Here is an 18,812-nt window from a genome sequence, read left to right as displayed (position 1 = left end):
TATCTTCAATAAAATAAATGTAAGTTATAGTACCAAATATTTGCCTGGTACCAGTTTGTAGTTATGACACCATGATAGGATCAGTTTGTGTTGGCAGCTTAAACAGAAAGTCTATTCAAAAGCATGGGAACACCCTCAACAACAAGGTCATCATGCAATGTTAGTCAATTTCAGAGGAAATATTTGCATACTGCATGATCCATGAGAAAGTAAGGTTGAGTAGCAAGGCAAGAAATGATGAGATTATTTTGTTACAGTGACACCACTACAATGGATACATTTACTTAGGTAGGATATGCAATAGTCTCCATGATTTGTTAGTGATCACAATATCATCTAGTGTCAAGCACAAACAAATAGTTCAAGTTGAAAACAATTAGCCTCAGGAAATGAGACTCCGTGTTTGGTTTCTATGTTGTGACATGCTTGGTGTGATTATATCACCATGCAAGGCAGCAGCAGTCAAGATTTTCATTCCATTTTGTGTTGCTCCAGAGGCGATATTGAAATCTTCACATGACATAAACACTTGATATACGTTAACCACGTGAACCCTAGTGTCCTTATTCTAGTTGTTAACCTTATGAACACTAGCGTCCCCATTCATTATTTTAAGTAGGCAAACATTCCACTTTAATAAGTGTTCACCTTTTTTTATTTTAGAGAATAATATAATGTTGTGAGTGTAAGAGGGAGCATAAATTAAGACTTATGCTCACCTTTGGTTTTGCGTTCGATCTTGGCCCTGGGCGCCACCACGTCAGTCTCCATCTCGATGTCTGACTCTGATCCAGACTCATCAGACGAGGGGTTTGTCTTGATCTTCTGCGCCATAGGCTTGAACTGCAGGGTGGTTTGCTTGCCTGTCTTTGAGCCTCCTGGAGAAACTGGTACACAAGAAGTAACAAAGAAACCTTGAATATAACCGCGTTATATTATAATTAACTTGATATCGACTCAAAATTGGTGTGAAGAAATACAATTGGAAAAATAATATGGTCAGGGTAAGCAACTAGGCCATGTTGTGGTGCAATCTTTAACCACTGTCAATGGGCTGCGTAAAGTGCAGCTATCCAACTATCACCAAAATGTTATTTGAAAAAGCAAGTGACACTGTATCATACAACTGCATCTCTTCCTACTGGACATATCACCTTTCTCCTTCCTTGGTTTTCCTGCCTTGGACTTCTTTTGCAGTCGTTCTGCCAGACCCAACCCCTCCTCGTTCTCACCATCTTCTCCAAACTCCATCTTCATCACTACATCCTCGCTCTGAAAACACAAAAAGAATTATCAAATGCAGTGCCATGAAAGAGTATTTGCCCCATCGATGGGCTCTTGATTAATTTTTGGTAGGCCGGGAAGGTTCACCACTGTGCCGAGTTTGTGGATAATGGCTCTCAACAGGGTTCGCTGGACCCAAAGCCTTATAAATGGCTTTGGAACGCTTTTCAGACTGATCGATGTTAATGAGTTTGTTTCTCATCAGTTCTTGGGGGCAATTACTTTTTCCACGTAGGGACAAGCAGGTTTGCATCGGAAGATTAGCATAACTTTTTTCCTAATAAAGGAAATCATTTAAAAACAAAAGGTTGTATTTACTCAGGTCTTTGTCTAATATTAAAAACATTTGTAATGATCTGAAACATTTAAGTGTGACAAATATGAAGAACATTTTGAAATCAGGAAGCAGGCAAATACTTTTTCACATTCGTAGATAACAAATAAACAAAAATAATGCTGTAAAGTAACAAGCCTTCCAATACTGTAATGGAAAGAGTTTGTGTGAGCTTGACTAAATGACACACACCTTGACCTTCTTGGCCTTGGTCTTCTTTTCGGCGTCAGCCTTCATGGCTTCGGTAATGCGTGGGATGACGCGGCGACCCTGTGGTGTGGGCAGGTACTCCTGCTTTACCTTCCCCGCTTTCCCCTTGCCGCCCTTAGCCTTAGCTGCGGGCATGACAGCGTCCAACGTTTCCTGCGCCTCCAGACGCTACAAAGAAAAGAGCAGGACAACGTAAATAGTGAGAACCTGATTAATGTCAGATGCAACAGGAGGAACTTGGATCACAACATGTTTTGGTGCGGTGGTCCTCATTCCATACAAAAGGGTTCCGGAGTAATAGGTACAAGTCAGTTACCTCCAGTTCCTCAGTGAAAGCCGCCAGGTCCGCCTTCCAGAGGTCTTTGGGACTCTTACTCTTTAGGACATTCAGCTCGGTCATCTGCAGAACAAGGATTTGAGCAGACAGGAGGACCCATTACACACTGAAACATCAATGAATCCACCCTATTCTAGACAGCTGACCATGCTGATTCAATGACAAGCACAAGAATGACAACAAATTACATTTTGTCAATGGAAATGAGCCAAATTAACCGCATGTTGTAACATTTCTTCATCGCAAACAGCAGATATATAAGCTTACTATCCATGCAACGCATTGTGAGCATGTACAGTATATCTGCTATTTTCACAGGATGTTGACATTAGGGGTGGGCGATATGGAAAAATACAATATTACGATATTTTCCCAAGCTGTATCACGATACTTTTTCACATTGGTTTTTATGGTTATTTTTCCAAGTTACTTGACAAAAACTAGACTCTCTGGGTTCCTTTTGGGAGGTCTAATTTGAACTTTACAAGTATGTAACTCTGACTGTATACAAAAAAATCACACCCGTGTGAACTGAGCCGTATGAAACCAAACCAATTTGGTTTCATTTCTATACTGTCAGAGTTAAGTGGAGACCTTGACATTTTAAAGTTTGAGAGCTACTGATTTAGACCAAAATGCAGGTTTAAATTGAATTCTGCAATGAATCTCTGTATTAACGATTAAACAGGATTTTTTTACAAGGCTCCCTCAATTGCATCACGATATATTCGATACCTCTGAAAAGGCATATCGTGGAGACATTGTATCGTCTCAACGATAATTATCACCATATCGCCCACCCCTAGTTGACATTAAGTTCAATCACCTTGGCATCCCTCTGTTTGCACAGCTCCTCTTTCTTCTCCTTGGTGAGGTACCACATGGGCATGTTCAGCAGGTAGTTGTAGTCTGGGGCATTCTTGTCTTCCTGCTCCTCTTCTTCCTCACCAGCCTCCTCTTCATCCTGCACCTTTTCTTGGGCCTCTTTCCAAGACTTGACTGGGTCCGAGTCGTAGCCCATCTCCTGCAGCATGCGGATCAGCTCCTTCTTTGGCTTGTTCTCTGGAGGCGCAAAGAGGATTTAATTTCACATTACATTGCAGAATTTGCCATCATAAAACAAACAAACAAAATGTATGCATTCATGAATTCTTATTCAGGGGCGGGGATGTGTAGAGACGTAAACTTCAGTCTGAACATTTTTACATGGTATTCCTTCAGAAAATGTAACATGGCATTGCTGGAGCCTTCAGAAACAAATGTTCAGGTGGCATGATGCTACTACCAGGTTTCCCCACACATCTTTACCAATTAATTTCCAAAACTTTTCCAGAATATTTAACCCGATTTCCAGGACTATATAACAATAATTCAGCTCAATAACGAGTCGCTTACTCATAGGCGCAATGCCCAAACTCTCATTCAGGGGTATGCGTGTGTGTAGACAGACCTAAACTTCAGTCTGAACATTTTTACCTGGCATTCCTTCAGAAACAAATGTTCAGGTGGCATGATGCTACTACTCACCAGTGTTGCCAGACGTACGATAATTATCGTATTTGTACGATAATTTGACCCCCTGTACGATGTACGATCAATAATTGCAAAAATGCCCAAATGTACGATAATTTCGGCATATCATCAAAAAGAGCGTGAATTCACTATTTTCCCTGGCTGCTGATCTGGGATCTGGTTTGGCTTCTCAAAATAAGCCAGGAAATCAGTCAATCTGACCCTAGATCTGTACTTGGAGGGATTAAAAACACTGGTTGCATCTTTCCAGACCAGTTTCAGGCTTTTATTTGTGTAAGCTCCAAGAAGTTGCCTGCCTCCACACAGCATATCTGATGCGTTTTTGTCACGCAGGAGTCTAAAACGAGGTCGTTTCTTACACTAAAGACACATTTTTTGGTGAATTTACGTTTTTACTTGAGTGATTTCTCTTTTTTTGGCCGTGTACGATAGTTTCATGTCAAATACGATAATTCTGAGCCTCCGGTACGATAATTCAACATTTCCCATCTGGTAACACTGCTACTCACCGATGACCAGGGTGCCTTCAACCTTCTCCAGGATGAAGCGAGCCTGGTTGGTGAGTTTTGCACTCTCTGCCCCCAACATGCCCACCAGCCATTCCTTCCTCAGCCCGTAGTACTTCATCCTGAGTTCATAGAAGTTTTTCATGATCTCAAGCACAGAGTCATACTTCTTCAGGCTGCCAACGTGATCGAACAGCACCTGAAGGGGATAGCAAGGAGGCGTTTGTTGGAAAAGAAACAAATTGTCGCTGTCGGGCAAGCAACCTTTTAACTCCATATTTGATTGTATTTACGTTATATATTTCTAGGCCCCATAAATTACTGCCCTATGTTATACTTGGGTTTTTGACAGTAGTCACACAAAAGTTGCAACTACCTTTTCTACAAGCTCACAATGAGTCGCATCATATATTGTGAGCTTGTAGATTACCATTTCATCCAAAAAAAATATATATATGTTTAAGATTTTCACCTATAAAATGGTCAAGTGGCTCTGTGGGTTTTATAAATATTTAACCAATGAATAGTATTAATTAGGGCTTGTGACTAAATAACATTGGATAAAAAAAATAAAATAAAAAATCTCCATTTCCAAAAACGACTGGTTCCTTTATCATAATACTACATGCACACTTCAGATTGTTGGAATTAACACATCGGGTGCCCACGAGGTGTCTACACGCCAATCTCTTTGATGTCTCTGGAGGCCCACGACGCGTTTGACGCGTTTTACAATAATCTATACTGTAGTTACTGTACATTGCTACCGCAATGAAGGCTCTACCACGGTGATCAAACGCCAACAATATGGGAAAAACACTACATTTCCCAAAATGCAGCGCGGTACACGTGACCAGGATGTGCAGTCTCCCTGCAGCCAATCACAAGCTTCTGTTCCTATCCTGCACTGCACTCAATCGTCCCCTCGCAGGCTCGCACGACTGGTATGTATCATGGATACTAGTATTTTCCCAGTAACGGAGTCTCGGCGAAGATACACGTAACATGGCGGATTCTTCTCCTAGTCTAGCTTTTTCAATCACCATGTTCAATGCGCGGTCCTTTCTACCTACCGTGACACAAACGCTGTGGCCCAGGTTTGATAAAAAGATGTCCTGACTGAAAGAAAACTTTATCGTAAAAATAAACAGGACATCCGTGGATTACATTTACACTATTTTCCCAGTGACGCGGCGGAGGTAACGTAACATGGCTGATTCCTCTCCTGGTCTAGCTTTTTCAATCACCATGTTCAAAACGCGACCCTTTCTACCGCCCGTGATACACACGCTGTGGCCCAAGATTGGTAAAAAGCTGTCCTGACTGAAAGAAAAGATCATCGTGAAAATAAACTGGACATACTTGGATTACATTTACTCAACGTATTACGGATACTTTTTCCACGACGCGAAGGTACGTAAATGACGTGTTGCCATGGAGACGATGGGCCCCTGTGAGGGTAAACCCTGAATTAACGTGGGCATCCGATGTGTTAAAGGGGAAGACCACCCATTTTCAATATTGAAATATGTCATTAATATACCTTAGAGGAATTGTGTGGAAATAGAAACAAAGTTCCCCCCCTTCTGTGTTGCCTAGCACTGGAGGATTGATTTTGGGGTTTGTATTGTAAATTACAACTTGATGACATCACACATTGTACTTTACAATACAAACCCCAAAATGAATCCTCCAGTTCTAGGCAACACAGAAGAGGGGGAACTTTTTTTCTATTTCCACACAACTCCTCTAAGGTATGTTAACACTTATGTTGCAATGATTTTTTCTCTTCAATGTCTCGCGTTGCCATGGTTACCATAGACTTCCATGTAATTGTTCAAGTGTGTAAAAAGTGCACGCCCATGCCTAGATGATGCACCACGTGTGTAGATGCTGTTCACAGCTTTCAAACAAAAAAAATCCGTTTGGAAATCCGTTCAGGCATTCATGATTTATCAGCCATTATGTTTTCTTCAGATGTAAACAAACATGGCTGCCATGTTTGAAAGAATGGGTTGGTATGGAGGTTAAACATGCAATTTCGCGATCGCGATCATGCCTAATACATTTCTGGAGGTCGAAAAAAAAAAAAAAAAAAAACGGCCCAAACTCGGGAAACTCGGGGTTGGCACAGCACTAGTACCAATACAAACTCGGGAAACTCGGGGTTGGCACCATATGTGTTAATGACAGTTCAATATTGAAAATGGGTGGTCTTCCCCTTTAAGGAGTTATACATTTTATAAATGGCTGTTTAAGTTTAGTTTATTTCCATTGCCAGCAATGCAGTAGGGTAAACCCAACAAGCTCGCAATGCGTCTATTCTTGACCGTTGGTAGACGACCAATAAATTGGGTTTATGGAAGAGTGCTTGAGATAGTCGTTACCATGTTGGTGCAGGCGAGTGAGTTCTGCAGTTTGAAGACCTTGTGGAGGCCGGCAGCCTCCGCCTCCATCAGCTTCTCTGGCGTCATGGTGACCAAGAACCGCACCGTTGTGTCCGTGTGGTACTCCCTGTAGTCCGTTATCAGAGCAGGAATCTTCTCTGAGCCGTTAAGCATGGGCTCTAACACGTCTTCCTTGTATTTCTAGAAAGCAGATGAGAAGACCAAAATGGCAGCAGAATAAGCACACATACGTATTTGGTTGTACAGATGAGTCAAATCAAATGCATTTTATTAACATACGGAGGATAGTGAGGGGCTCCAAGGGCAGTCTAACCTGAGTCCATGTCTTGACCGGCAATTCAGAGATTTCGATGGTGGTCGAGTCCAGGATGGCCACTTCTCCACTGTTCATGTATTGGTTATCATTCAAATGTTCAATGGTCCCCTTGAAACCCTTGTAGCTGGGAAGCTGCAGGGAGACAAGAAAAGCAAATACTTTCTAGGTATTTCTCATTTGATTGGTGAAGCTGTGCAGTCATTGTGATGAGGGAGGGAGCAGTAGACACAGAATTACATTTCCTAACACAACGTAAAATCAAACCTCGGTTCGAAGTGAAGCGGTGAACTTTTATTCTATGTGTTCTAGAGTACTCTGTGATCTATACATCTATACAGTTATGGACTCTGTGATCTATTCATTCTTCTTTATATATTCTGAATTCTACATTCTTTATATATTCTGAATGAATATATAAAGAATGGAGGGCCAAATTATCATGTGAAGCTTATATATTCTGAATTCTACATTCTTTATATATTCTGAATGAATATATAAAGAATGGAGGGCCAAATTATCATTTGAAGCTTGACAAATCCTCAAAGTATCCATTCATCAGACCGGGAGGGACACTACACACATATTCTGGACGTACAGGACAGATAAAACCTGTTCATTCTGAACTGAAATGGCCATATATGGACATGGGACTTTTTGAAAAAGCCTATTCATTCTGGACTGATATTCTGGACGTACGGGACAGAAAACACCTATTCATTCTGGACTGGACTGACCATATATGGACATGAGGTGACATACATTGTGTTTTTGAAAAACCCTGTTCATTCTGGACTGAGATCACCATATATGGGCGTGGGACACACAAAGCCACTCATAGGAAGCGGTTTTCACCGCTTCAAAAAATATACAAACATTAGGGAGGAATTCTTCCCAAAAATTTAAATCATTTCCCCAGAATTCAGAAGTATGACAAAGGGAGAAATTGCCACTCCTTTTGGGAGAACAGAAAGAATATGCAGTTTACCTGCAAAATATGTCAATTCATTCAAGAAAAGGGACAAACAGTAGGCCAAATATACTGTATACCATATGTTTACTTTACCGCACCATCTCCTTTATATACTGTAATTTCATTGATGTATATTGTTATATTGTTTGTTGTTTGTCATAATTGTATTTGTGCTTTGGCAACATTTGTAAAATGTAATGCCAATAAAGCCAATTGAAATTGGTGGACCTTAAATATATCTAATATATACCGTTGTGCAAGGAAGCAAGTGCAATGGTTTCCTTAAATCATGACTTTACTTTCCATAGAGTACCATAGCAGGGGGGTTGAACCTTTCCTGCGACCTGGCATTAAACCATACCAACTCCTCACCATGGGCAGTGGCTCTTCTCCGTTGAGCATGCGGTGAACGTTGCTGACGATCTCCCTGATGTCGTAGTTGGGGATCTTGGTGGACCAGCCGGTGCCAATGCCTTCAGCTCCGTTCACCAGCGCCATTGGGATAATGGGTATGTACCATTCCGGCTCCACGCGCTGGTTGTCGTCATAGATGTACTTCAGCAAGTTGTCGTCCACAGGGGGGAAGACGAGGCGGGTTAGATTGCTGCAGGGGAGAGAGGGGGCAAAGATGATGCTTCCACCGACATCAAACTATTTGTATAGCATCGGCGACACATAGAATGTAGCTCATCTTTACCAATTAATTTCCAAAACTTTTCCAGAATATTTAACCCGATTTCCAGGACTATATAACAATAATTCAGCTCAATAACGAGTTGCTTACTCCTATGCGCAATGCCCAAAGACAGGTAGTGTATATGCCAGTGGTTCTCAACCTTTTCAGGCCGTGACCCCCAAAATAATCATATTTGAAGAGAGTTGAGGAATTTTGTATAACAGTTTTATTGTGAAAATAGCCGATCTGCTATTTTCACAATTTCTGCCTCTAATATTTGACAATTTGGCCAATGTTTAATTTGTCATTTCAGTATTAACAAAATCAATGACGAAAGACAATGCATAGTTATTTTTTCCAGGACCTTCGATCAATTCCAAAACCTTTCCAGTACTGGAAAAATATTTTTCTAATTTCAAAATATTTCCAGGAATTTCATGACCGTGGGAAACCAGTCACGTTACATTAGATGAGCAGTAGATCAGTCAAGTAATAGCAAAATAGTCTTGTAAGAGCGGATCACATCTACCCGCTCAATGCGCTGTGAGCTTGTAGATCGTCCATTTACCATTTTTGAATAAAATAAAAATTACATGTTTCTGACAAATTTGCACAAAACAGAGATGACAGCGTTGATGTGGTGGTTAGGTTAACACACATTTTTAAATTGTGACGTTATCAAAAGTAGACACACTCAGAGAGTCTACCAGTAGACTCAGACCTGATGAATACCTACAGGAGGTTGAAACTTTGTTTGAAACTCGAAAAAATAGAATTTCTACTGGGGAGCTACAGTGTGCAGATTTCCCTTCCTCAAATATATCAATGACCTTGAATGAAATAGTGTTACCCCCCCCCCCCCCCCCATCAAATGGAATCCTAGATATGATATGGTAAAGATGTATCTGACCTGAGCATGGTGAAGATGTATCGAGGGCTGGCAGAGTCCTTGCCACCATGGAGCCTTGTACCAAACTGACCCTTGGGCTGCAACAGGTTCAAGTTGTTGCTTCCCACAAAGTCCTGAGCCAAGCCAACAATGGTCATCATCAGCGAGGCCTGGGGGAAAGATTCAAGCACATTATTGAAACAGATCACAGATCACTTATGATTAATAGGATCATCCCAAATATTTTACTAGATTTTGTGCTCAAACCCATTTAGATTGCTACAAAATTGAACGAGCTGGCCAACAACAATACTCACACGGTTCCATAATATTAACAGCAACACGATACATTGCTGAATAGGTGAAAGCAATGCACATTGTGGAGTGCATTCTTTACCATTTACAGTAAAGCTAGTCATCTCAACATTGGTGAGAAAGCTCACCTCGCCGTGGTGGTAGGCCGACATCTCGGCTATAGAACCGGCCAGCTGGGCAACCTTCACCTCCCGCTTATCGTTCCTCTTCATGCAGCAGAACAACACCTTTCTCTGACCTGGCTTCAAACCTAAAAGGCAACCGGAAACGCAGCACATCAAGCACCACGACACGACAGGGGTGGACGATATGGTGATAAATATCGTTGAGACGATGCAATGTCTCCACGATATGCCTTTTCAGAGACATCGTATATATTGTGATACAATGAGGGAGCTTTGTAAAAATAATCCTGTTGAATTGTTAATACAAAGATTCATTTTTCATTTATTCTTTTATTACGTTAATTGTTCTCCAATAGATTGTTTTATTCAAATCAAAGCATTTCAAATTGACTTCAAGATAAACAAATACATCAAGGTCTGGTTATACATCTTATTGCTTACCATCAACCAGGCAGGGGATCGACCTCTCATTGTCAGAGTTGGAAAAGAGAATCAGCTCCTTGTTGACAAAGTCATTGTAGGAGAGAAACTTGGTGGCTTGACCGTATAGGTAGTCCTGAGGTCAAAACGGAGAAGAGACAATGGGAGATGACAGGAAATAGTTTACCTCTTGCCATGTTGTGTAATCACATATTTTTCAGAATTCTGTAATATTTGCATACATTACATACAAGCAGTGTACTTTCCCCTCAGAACATGCCCATAATAAGTTTTTTTTTAAACAGTGGTTCTCAAACTTTTTAGCTCAAGAACCAAAAGAGTGATTAGACGTTTGGCTGGGACCCAAACTAGTGGAAATGGCAGATCTACAAGAGCTTGTAGATCTGCTATTTCTGCTACCAAGGTGTTTTCCAATTTATGGAATTTCTTAGATTTAACAATTTCTTCACAAAATTACTGACAAAATAAATAAAATCATTGAATTTTGTTTGTAATTGATGAAAAATAAATGAAGGGACCCTTAAAAATGTGTCTGCGACCCACAAACGGGTCCCGACCCAGTGTTTGGGAAGCAGTGATTTAAAAGGTTTCATAGGTACCTCTGGCAGGTTGTGTTCCCTTCGCTGGCGCCTGGTGTTCATGAAGGCTGTCAGCCAATCTTTGCGCTCCTCAATCATCTTCTTACTAAAGGCCTGAGTGAAATGCAAGAATGAGATGAATGGTGTGGCGGGGTATTCCTGCATCTAAATCCATCCAGTCTACGGGCCATGATGACATCCCCTACGGGTTTTTAAGAGACTCGGCTGAAATTCTTCCTCAATAACCCATATAATAAACCCATCCATAAAGCAAGGTACATTTCCTCAAGTTTTTAAAGTAGCTGAAAGTAACCCCACTCTACAAAAAGGGAAGCAAGCTAGATCCTAGCAACTACGCCCCGTTTCTACTAAGATAGTTTCCAAGATAATGGAAAGGTTTATACATGAACAAAGTTATTTATAACCCCCAAAATCAATGCAGTTTCAATTGGAACAGATTTCCAACCCATGTCCGTTGTATCTGATTGTTTTTATTAGGAAAGGGGAGGTAGACGAAGGAAGGCTTTCTACATCCTTTTGACTTAATGTGCATCCTTGTTTTGTACATATGTGTGCATCCTTGTTTTGTACATATGCTTGATGTCAATTAAAAAAAAAAGCAATCAACATCCAGGGGCTTGCAACCCAATTCATTCACTCGCCCAAGAAAGCAATATTTTAGGAGTGGATGGTACAAAGTTCAATAGTATGGAGACATGATCGTACCAGGGAGATTGCCTCGTCGTCTTCGGTCCCAGCGTACTTGAATGGAATCCGATGCCTCGGCATGTCACTGAAGTACTCTTTGGCCTCCTTGGCAGTGCTGGTACCCAAACCTGGATAGGTGAGACACGGCATGTTAGACATGCCAACACTCCAGCAATGTAGAGATAGATGCTCATTTGAAATAAGAGTGCTTACTTGTTCTGGATTATACTACCACACAGGGGTTTGAGACAAACCTTTGTAGTACTTGATCTTCCAAGATTTGATGTTGGACTGCTTCTCCTTCCACTCATCAAATTCGGGGATACTATAGAAAGACAACTCAGACTTCTTGTTGGTGACCTGAAGGAAGAGTTAGAATAAGATCACTTGTAAGTAATTCGTTTTTTCTTTTTGTTGAAGTCAAGTTCAATGTGCCCTGCTAGTGTAATCCATCTAGTCAAAAGGGGGAAATATATCATCCATATTTCCTTCCCACCATTTTGTTGCGACCATAGGTTACATTTACCATAAAAACGTCCAGATCCTGTGCTTCAGTCCGTCACATCTCAATGTCTATAGCCAACCTATTCTGACATCACATGTTGACTCCACACCTCATGTCACACTCCATCTACGGCCACGACAGAATTGGAGATCCCTGATGTCATCAATAAACGTCCTTGTCTTTTATGCCCATATATGGAGATCCCTGATCTCATCAATATTAAGCCCATATCTATCTATACAGTCATTTCCATATTTGGGAAAATGGGACCACATTTTGTCCAACTTAGGTTTGTGATCGGCAACTTTACGTTTATTATTATTATGCTCAAGGCAACTTATGTCACTATGCCCCGCATGTGCGGGGAAGGGACTGTCACAGAGAAAAACCATCACTTCAAGGTTTACTTTACTGCAATTAAACATCTGCTTTTAATTTAAGGATGTTATGCTTATAACGCTTATCTATAGTCATGGAGTACTTTGTTGGAACTGGTCTGATGGAAATAACTTTTAATGAGCTCCTGCTACGAGTGGAGAGAACAACAACTAGGCAAATCATTATGCTCATTAATTAATCCGTTTTTGGTGAACAACACCAGCTGGATTCACTCGCGGGTCACAGGGATCTCTGCGAGTAAGTCCAGCTTGCTCGTATTATCTAAAGGAGACGGACATTAATGCGCAACGCTAATTGCGTATTGAACCATGCAGGGTGAACAGTACAGTTCGGTTTTAAGCCGAGAACCACTGCACTTCTGTGTAAAAGATACGGTATACTTGGAGATCAGACATACAGTATAGTAGATGTCTGGAACATATGGGCCAACAAAAACTGTCTAATTATCTCTTTTCCTGTGAGTACACATGTATAGCCCAACACGAATAGCCCTGATGAAGAGGATATGGACAAAAGCATATATTTAACTAAGCCTGTACCTTAATGATGGGAGTGATGAACTCCTCCAAGAAGTTGTGGCGGAGCAGGGAAGGCCAGTTGTGATGGATGAAGTTGATCAGCAGACCTTTGATGTGGGATCCATCTTGATCCTGTTAAGTCAGAAGGAAAAACAGACAGCACCCGGTTACATAACAGAGCTCTTAATCACCATTTTGCCTTTACATTTAATTTTACTTTTCCTTCCAAAAATAGCTGACCTACAAGCTCACAACGCAATGCACTGCGGCATGTTGTGAGCTTGTAGATTGGCCAATTACAAAATAGTTTTGCCTGCCATGGTTAAAAGAATAAGAATTAGGATCCTTCAGATCAATGCACTTCCCAACTTTTATCTCCTTTCTTAAAAAGATTAATTTATGGGCTTTTTCATGTTGCTTTCGACAGGAAAGTTAAGTGTGGCAGATCAATGAATGGGGGCGAGCATGCAACACAGGTCTCCAATGTGGGAACTGAAAAGAGTATGTTTGAAGTTAACTGCCATGGATTTATTGTCAGTGGTGAATGTGATATTAATTTTAGCACACCTGATCTGTCATGATCATGAGCTTTCCGTAGCGCAGGCTCTTCAGAGAATCCGGATCGCTGTAGTTTTTCTTGTACTGGAGGCCCATGATCTTGATGATGTTATTGATCTCTGCATTCTCCATAATCTGAAAATGTAATCAGCTGCTCATTACCAAATCATTTCTTCATATAAAGAAAATACAAGCACATGGGGCGCCCGCTGGCCAAGCAGTCCAGGCGCTGGACGTCTGATGTTTGACAGCGTGTCGAGTTCCGATCCCAATGTCCTTTGCTCCATGTTTCTCCCAATTTCCTGTCTACCTACCCCCCCCCCCCCCCCCAACAAATGTCTACAGTATCAGGACTCGTTTTCTGACTTCCAATGGTACATTACAGGACCTGTCCTGAGCATATTCTCTGAACCTGAAAAGCTGCCTACCTGTTTGTGCGTGGCTTCCCGAACGTTGAGCATTTTGCCCTTGAGAGGGAAGACCCCGTAGCGGTCCCTGCCAACCACGGTCAGACCGGACACAGCCAGCGTCTTGGCCGAGTCTCCCTCCGTGAGGATGAGAGTGCAGCCAGCGGAGTTCTTCCCACCTGGGGGAGGATGGGGTTATAATAATGCATTCGCTTGACTTGGACAAATCTACACCCATGTACAGGAATTAACTTTCAAGAAACTTGTATTACAATCCCATTGTTTAATGCAACTCAATATAATTTGAGTCGACTAAGACGTTTACATGGTTCCCACACATTTTTACCAATTAATTACCAAAACTTTTCCAGAATATTTAACCCAATTTCCAGGACTATATAACAATAATTCAGCTCAATAACAGGTCGCTTACTCCTATGTGCAATGCCCAAAGACAGGTAGTAATTTTGTATAACACGGTTCTATTGTGAAAATAGCAGATCTACGTGCTCACAACACCTCGCGTTGCGACGCGAGGCGTTGTGAGCATGTAGATCGGCTATTTTAACAATTTTTGCTTCTAATATTTGACAATTTGGCCCATGTTTAATTTGTCATTACAGAGGTATTAACAAAATCAATAACCAAAGACAATGCATAGCTATTTTTTCCAGGACCTTCCAGGACCCTTGATGAATTCCAAAACCTTTCCAGTACTGGAAAATATATATATATAATTTCAAAATATTTCCAGGAATTTCATGACCGTGGGAACCCTGTGTTTACCTGCATCGTTGGCGTCATCAAGCTTGGGCACGCCCTTGATTTTGGTGTGTTTGGACGCTGAGCACTTCTTGTTCAGTTGGGTCTGAGCCTTGAACTTCACCCAGTTCATGATGCTCTCCACGATCCCACAGGATGTAGCCTGAAGGAGTAAATAAATACATCAGCCTTGGGAGTGCTTCCAGGAAGAACATGTGGCTTAAGGAGGACATGCCGTTGTTATAACAGTCCAGCGGTCAGAAACCGCTAAATGGTACAGACAATGTTGTTTTAATCAATTTGTATTAGAAAACTGTTAAACCTATATGTAGTTATACCGTTCAGAGTGTGTTTTTAGAGATTTAATGGCATCAGAAGCTAAATGTAGTGTTGAATACAGATTGAGAGCTGTGGTTTGTTTGTTCATACCGCTTTGAAGAACTTGTCACTGAGAGAACAGGTCGATCCAAAGCTCTTGCTCGCCAGAGTCATGTTCTCTTTAGTCTGAGAGTCAAAGGTGGGGTTCTCAACCAGGCAGTTCACAAACAGCCACATGTGGTTCTTCACCTGGATAGAGGAGTACAGCATGTCACTTATATAGTGCACGTTTCCGAGTTTAACTAAAAAATGTCCAGCAAACCATGGCGTAAAAATGAGAATGGGCCCAAGTAAGCTGTTGAGGATGAAAGATGGTCTCTGCGATGCAAAATCAACACTAGGTACAGGTAAGCTGTGGGAATGTACCTGGAAAGGCTTGACAGCTACACCGGCTTTGTTCTTCTTCTTCACCACCTCGATGAGCTTGGACACCACCTGGTCGGCCACGTAGTCTGTGTGCCTCCCTCCCTGAGGACACAAACATGTCAAGAGCAGGGCTGGCACGATTACAAATTTAAGTTGCCGATTAGTTGTCACACAAATAGTTGCCCTATTAATTGCGTTTTCGGCATAGAACATTGAATAAAAGTAATTCCTGTTTGCCTTTTAGGCTTAATAATCCAAAATTGCACAGGGCAAATATTTTGACAGATAATAACAGAAATAACAAATCTTATTTTATACCCCCCAAAAAAAGAATTCGCTGATCTACAATCTTACATGTCACAAAGTGACGCATTGTAAGCTTGTTGATCTGCTATTTTTGGAAGATGTAGGAACTTTTTTCAACATGGACACAATTATTTAGCAAAATAAATGCGATTAGGCGATTATGTAAAAATTGGCCTGATCAAGAGTTCAATGAGGGCCTCCAAATAGGTCCAAATCCTGAGATGGCAGTCAAGTTCCACACTTTGCTGCCAAAGGATCATGTCCTGCTAATTCGAATAGATCCCCCAGAATGGACAGAAGCAGATATACAATACAACAACGCAAATTGTTACCTTTGTCGTGGCAATACTGTTGACGAAGCTGACTTGCTGGAAGCCCTTCTCACTCGTGGTTAAGCACACCTCCCAGCGCGGATTGGACACCTCATGGATCACAGTGAGGGGACTGCCCAGCTCATCCGTCTTGTCCTTCAAGTACAGGTCTACGTAGCTGCGGAAACTTGTCACCTGGAAGATAGAGTACATTAAATGGCTTAACAGTTGTTCTAACTGTTGCTAAGAGCTGAGCTGTTGGGGATGTGTTGAACTAAACAAAAACATTTATTGACCCCCAAATGAGGATTAGAAATCACATGTTGACATGAAATAAAATTATGTTCAAGGATGACATTTTCTTATACAACGCGATCTAAGATTTCCCTATGGAAATTCCAATATGAAAAACCCTGTGACCCTGGGATAGCAGGATGACATCAGGACTTCTGTACTGTATCACTTATGCCACTTAAAGATGTCAGAGCCAGAATACATCACTAGATGGCAGTAGTAAACTACAAGGCCTGGGTTTAGGGGGGGGGGTCTAAATTGCCCATACAAGTCTGTAACTCTGACAGTGTACAAATGGAACCAAATGAACCCGGGACCTTGATATTTTAAAGTTTGAGAAACACTGTACTAGGCTGCTCACAGCTCACTACTGAAAACACTGTTGAGTATTGTGGTAGGTTGAATAGGTTGAATATCTGCTGTGTTTTCACTGTGCTGTTAAGAGCATGACATAGAATTACATGTTCAGAAATTCAGTCTTAGAAACCAAGGTTTAAGCAGTGGAGTAAAGTAACTAATTACATTCAAGTACTGTACAGTTTTGAGGCATTTATTTTGTACTTTACTGGAGTATTTCCAATTTCAAATACATTTACTTCTACTCCACTACATCTGGGTTCTATATACACTGTACCTTCTTCACTCTCAAATACCTTTAGTTACAAGCTACTTTGTAGATTTCGATTACTACAAAACATACATAAACACTTAAGCCCTAAATATTTTGGCCATTTGAAAATAGACAATCTACCAGGTCGCAATGCAAAGCATTGTGAGCTTGTAGATCTGCCATTTTCAAAAGATTTGAAAACTTTAAATACAACATTTTGCATAATGAGTACTTTTACTTTTGGTAGTACATTTTGAAATCCGGACTTTTACTCCCAACAGTATTTCTATATTGCAATATTGATACTATTATTTCTGTAAAGACATGCAAGTACTTTTTCCACCACTGGGTATAAGCTAATGAAGGAGCATGTTAACTTACAGGCAGTCGCTTGCCATTGAAGAACACACGGACCCCCTTGGAGGTGCCAGCAATGTCATAGGCTCGCCTGGTCATGAGGGCCACTATGTCCCTGTCCAGGACAGTCATTTTGAACTTTGGCAAATCAGGCTTGAAGGTGATGCAGGTGTACTCCTCCCCGTCGAAGGAATTGATCTTGTGCTCCGCAGTACGATTCATGTTGTCGAACCAGGTCTGCGAAGGACATGAGCAGGGAGGGAGACGATAAAATGTCAACAACTCAAGGTAAAAATAGGAGTCAGAATCAGGGGCGAATCAATTTCCATCCCTACCTGCTTGAAGGTCTTCCTAGATTCCTTGCAGGCAGTCTCAACAGTGAACTTTGTGCTGAAGATGTTACACAGCTTAGCACCGTATCCATTACGTCCACCTACAAAAGCAAGTGACCAGATGAAGATGCTATACAAGTTTCTTGAAAAGGCGTTTTTCATGTTCAAAATCAGTACTTTGCAGGAAATGGAAGTTTCATTTAAACAATTAAATAAGGTTGGTTCTCATTAACAAGCCGTACCTGTGACTTTCTTCTCGTCATCATCATAGTTACTCGAGGTGAGCAGCTGTCCAAAAATGAGTGCTGGCACATAGACCTTCTCCACCTTGTGCTCCACCACAGGAATACCCTTCCCGTTATTCCACACGCTGATCGTGTTGTTCTCACTGGGAAACAGGGTAGAAATATAATAGTTAACTTATCGTTCTTATCGTCACATGACTATGCAGGTGGCCTAGCATTTACAGATGGGTCACCACTTTGACTTTTACATTGTAATGACCGGCCGGCGGCCGCAAAGAGATTTTAGTACTCACGGGTCAATGTTGATCTTGATGCAGGACATGCTCTTGTCCCTCTGCTTATTGTCAGCAGCATTCACTGAGAGAAGATAACATCGAGAACAGCTGTATTCATATTCAACTGTACATTTTTGTAACACTTGACTATCGCCTTAGAGACAATAGGAAAGTTTGAGGGAAGCTACATTTTGGACGCAGTATCATCCTAAGGCTTTTACTCACCTAGGATCTCATCAAAGATCTTGTAGAGCCCTGGCACAAATTTGACATCACGGCAGTTCAGACCCTCCTCTTCATCATACACCCACATTTGCTATAAAGGAAGTTACTCATGTCATTACAAGACACAAAACTCATGATAAACATCCGAGTGTAATTGCTACAGAAATAAACATTTGAGATTCCTTTTCTTATTGTGGAAAACCGCCAGTACTACCAATAGTCTAATACCAGCCAATTCTCACTTTGCAGAGTGAGTCAAGAGTCATTTTTCAGGTTATGTGTATGTATTAGCATTGGCCATGTTTTCAGAAGTAGTAGTAAACATTACTCAAGG

At 41.3% G+C, this 18,812-nt stretch overlaps 1 protein-coding gene across 1 annotated transcript in view; it reads right to left on the bottom strand.

The window, feature by feature from the left end:
* The window catches only part of top2a (DNA topoisomerase II alpha), a 28,862-nt gene that overhangs the window by 8,534 nt on the left and 1,516 nt on the right, over positions 1-18,812 (bottom strand). Inside the window, exons 3-29 of the mRNA XM_080747638.1 lie at positions 18,479-18,569; positions 18,272-18,335; positions 17,976-18,121; positions 17,737-17,834; positions 17,426-17,638; positions 16,162-16,335; positions 15,524-15,625; positions 15,209-15,346; positions 14,804-14,942; positions 14,039-14,196; positions 13,620-13,745; positions 13,074-13,184; positions 11,885-11,990; positions 11,649-11,758; positions 10,944-11,036; positions 10,345-10,459; positions 9,907-10,028; positions 9,485-9,633; positions 8,271-8,502; positions 6,926-7,060; positions 6,592-6,792; positions 4,208-4,403; positions 2,992-3,227; positions 2,145-2,228; positions 1,811-1,996; positions 1,155-1,272; positions 720-887 (exon numbers count right to left, since the gene is read on the bottom strand). Coding sequence (XP_080603764.1) covers positions 720-887; positions 1,155-1,272; positions 1,811-1,996; positions 2,145-2,228; positions 2,992-3,227; positions 4,208-4,403; positions 6,592-6,792; positions 6,926-7,060; positions 8,271-8,502; positions 9,485-9,633; positions 9,907-10,028; positions 10,345-10,459; positions 10,944-11,036; positions 11,649-11,758; positions 11,885-11,990; positions 13,074-13,184; positions 13,620-13,745; positions 14,039-14,196; positions 14,804-14,942; positions 15,209-15,346; positions 15,524-15,625; positions 16,162-16,335; positions 17,426-17,638; positions 17,737-17,834; positions 17,976-18,121; positions 18,272-18,335; positions 18,479-18,569 — 3,811 coding nt within the window. The remainder of the gene's footprint in view (positions 1-719; positions 888-1,154; positions 1,273-1,810; positions 1,997-2,144; positions 2,229-2,991; positions 3,228-4,207; positions 4,404-6,591; positions 6,793-6,925; positions 7,061-8,270; positions 8,503-9,484; positions 9,634-9,906; positions 10,029-10,344; positions 10,460-10,943; positions 11,037-11,648; positions 11,759-11,884; positions 11,991-13,073; positions 13,185-13,619; positions 13,746-14,038; positions 14,197-14,803; positions 14,943-15,208; positions 15,347-15,523; positions 15,626-16,161; positions 16,336-17,425; positions 17,639-17,736; positions 17,835-17,975; positions 18,122-18,271; positions 18,336-18,478; positions 18,570-18,812) is intronic.

This window comes from Nannobrachium achirus (assembly GCF_963921795.1).
Source record: "Nannobrachium achirus genome assembly, chromosome: 18".
NCBI lineage: Eukaryota > Metazoa > Chordata > Actinopteri > Myctophiformes > Myctophidae > Nannobrachium > Nannobrachium achirus.
Note: the sequence above shows the minus strand (reverse complement) of the source record. Positions and strands in the feature narration are given on the sequence as shown.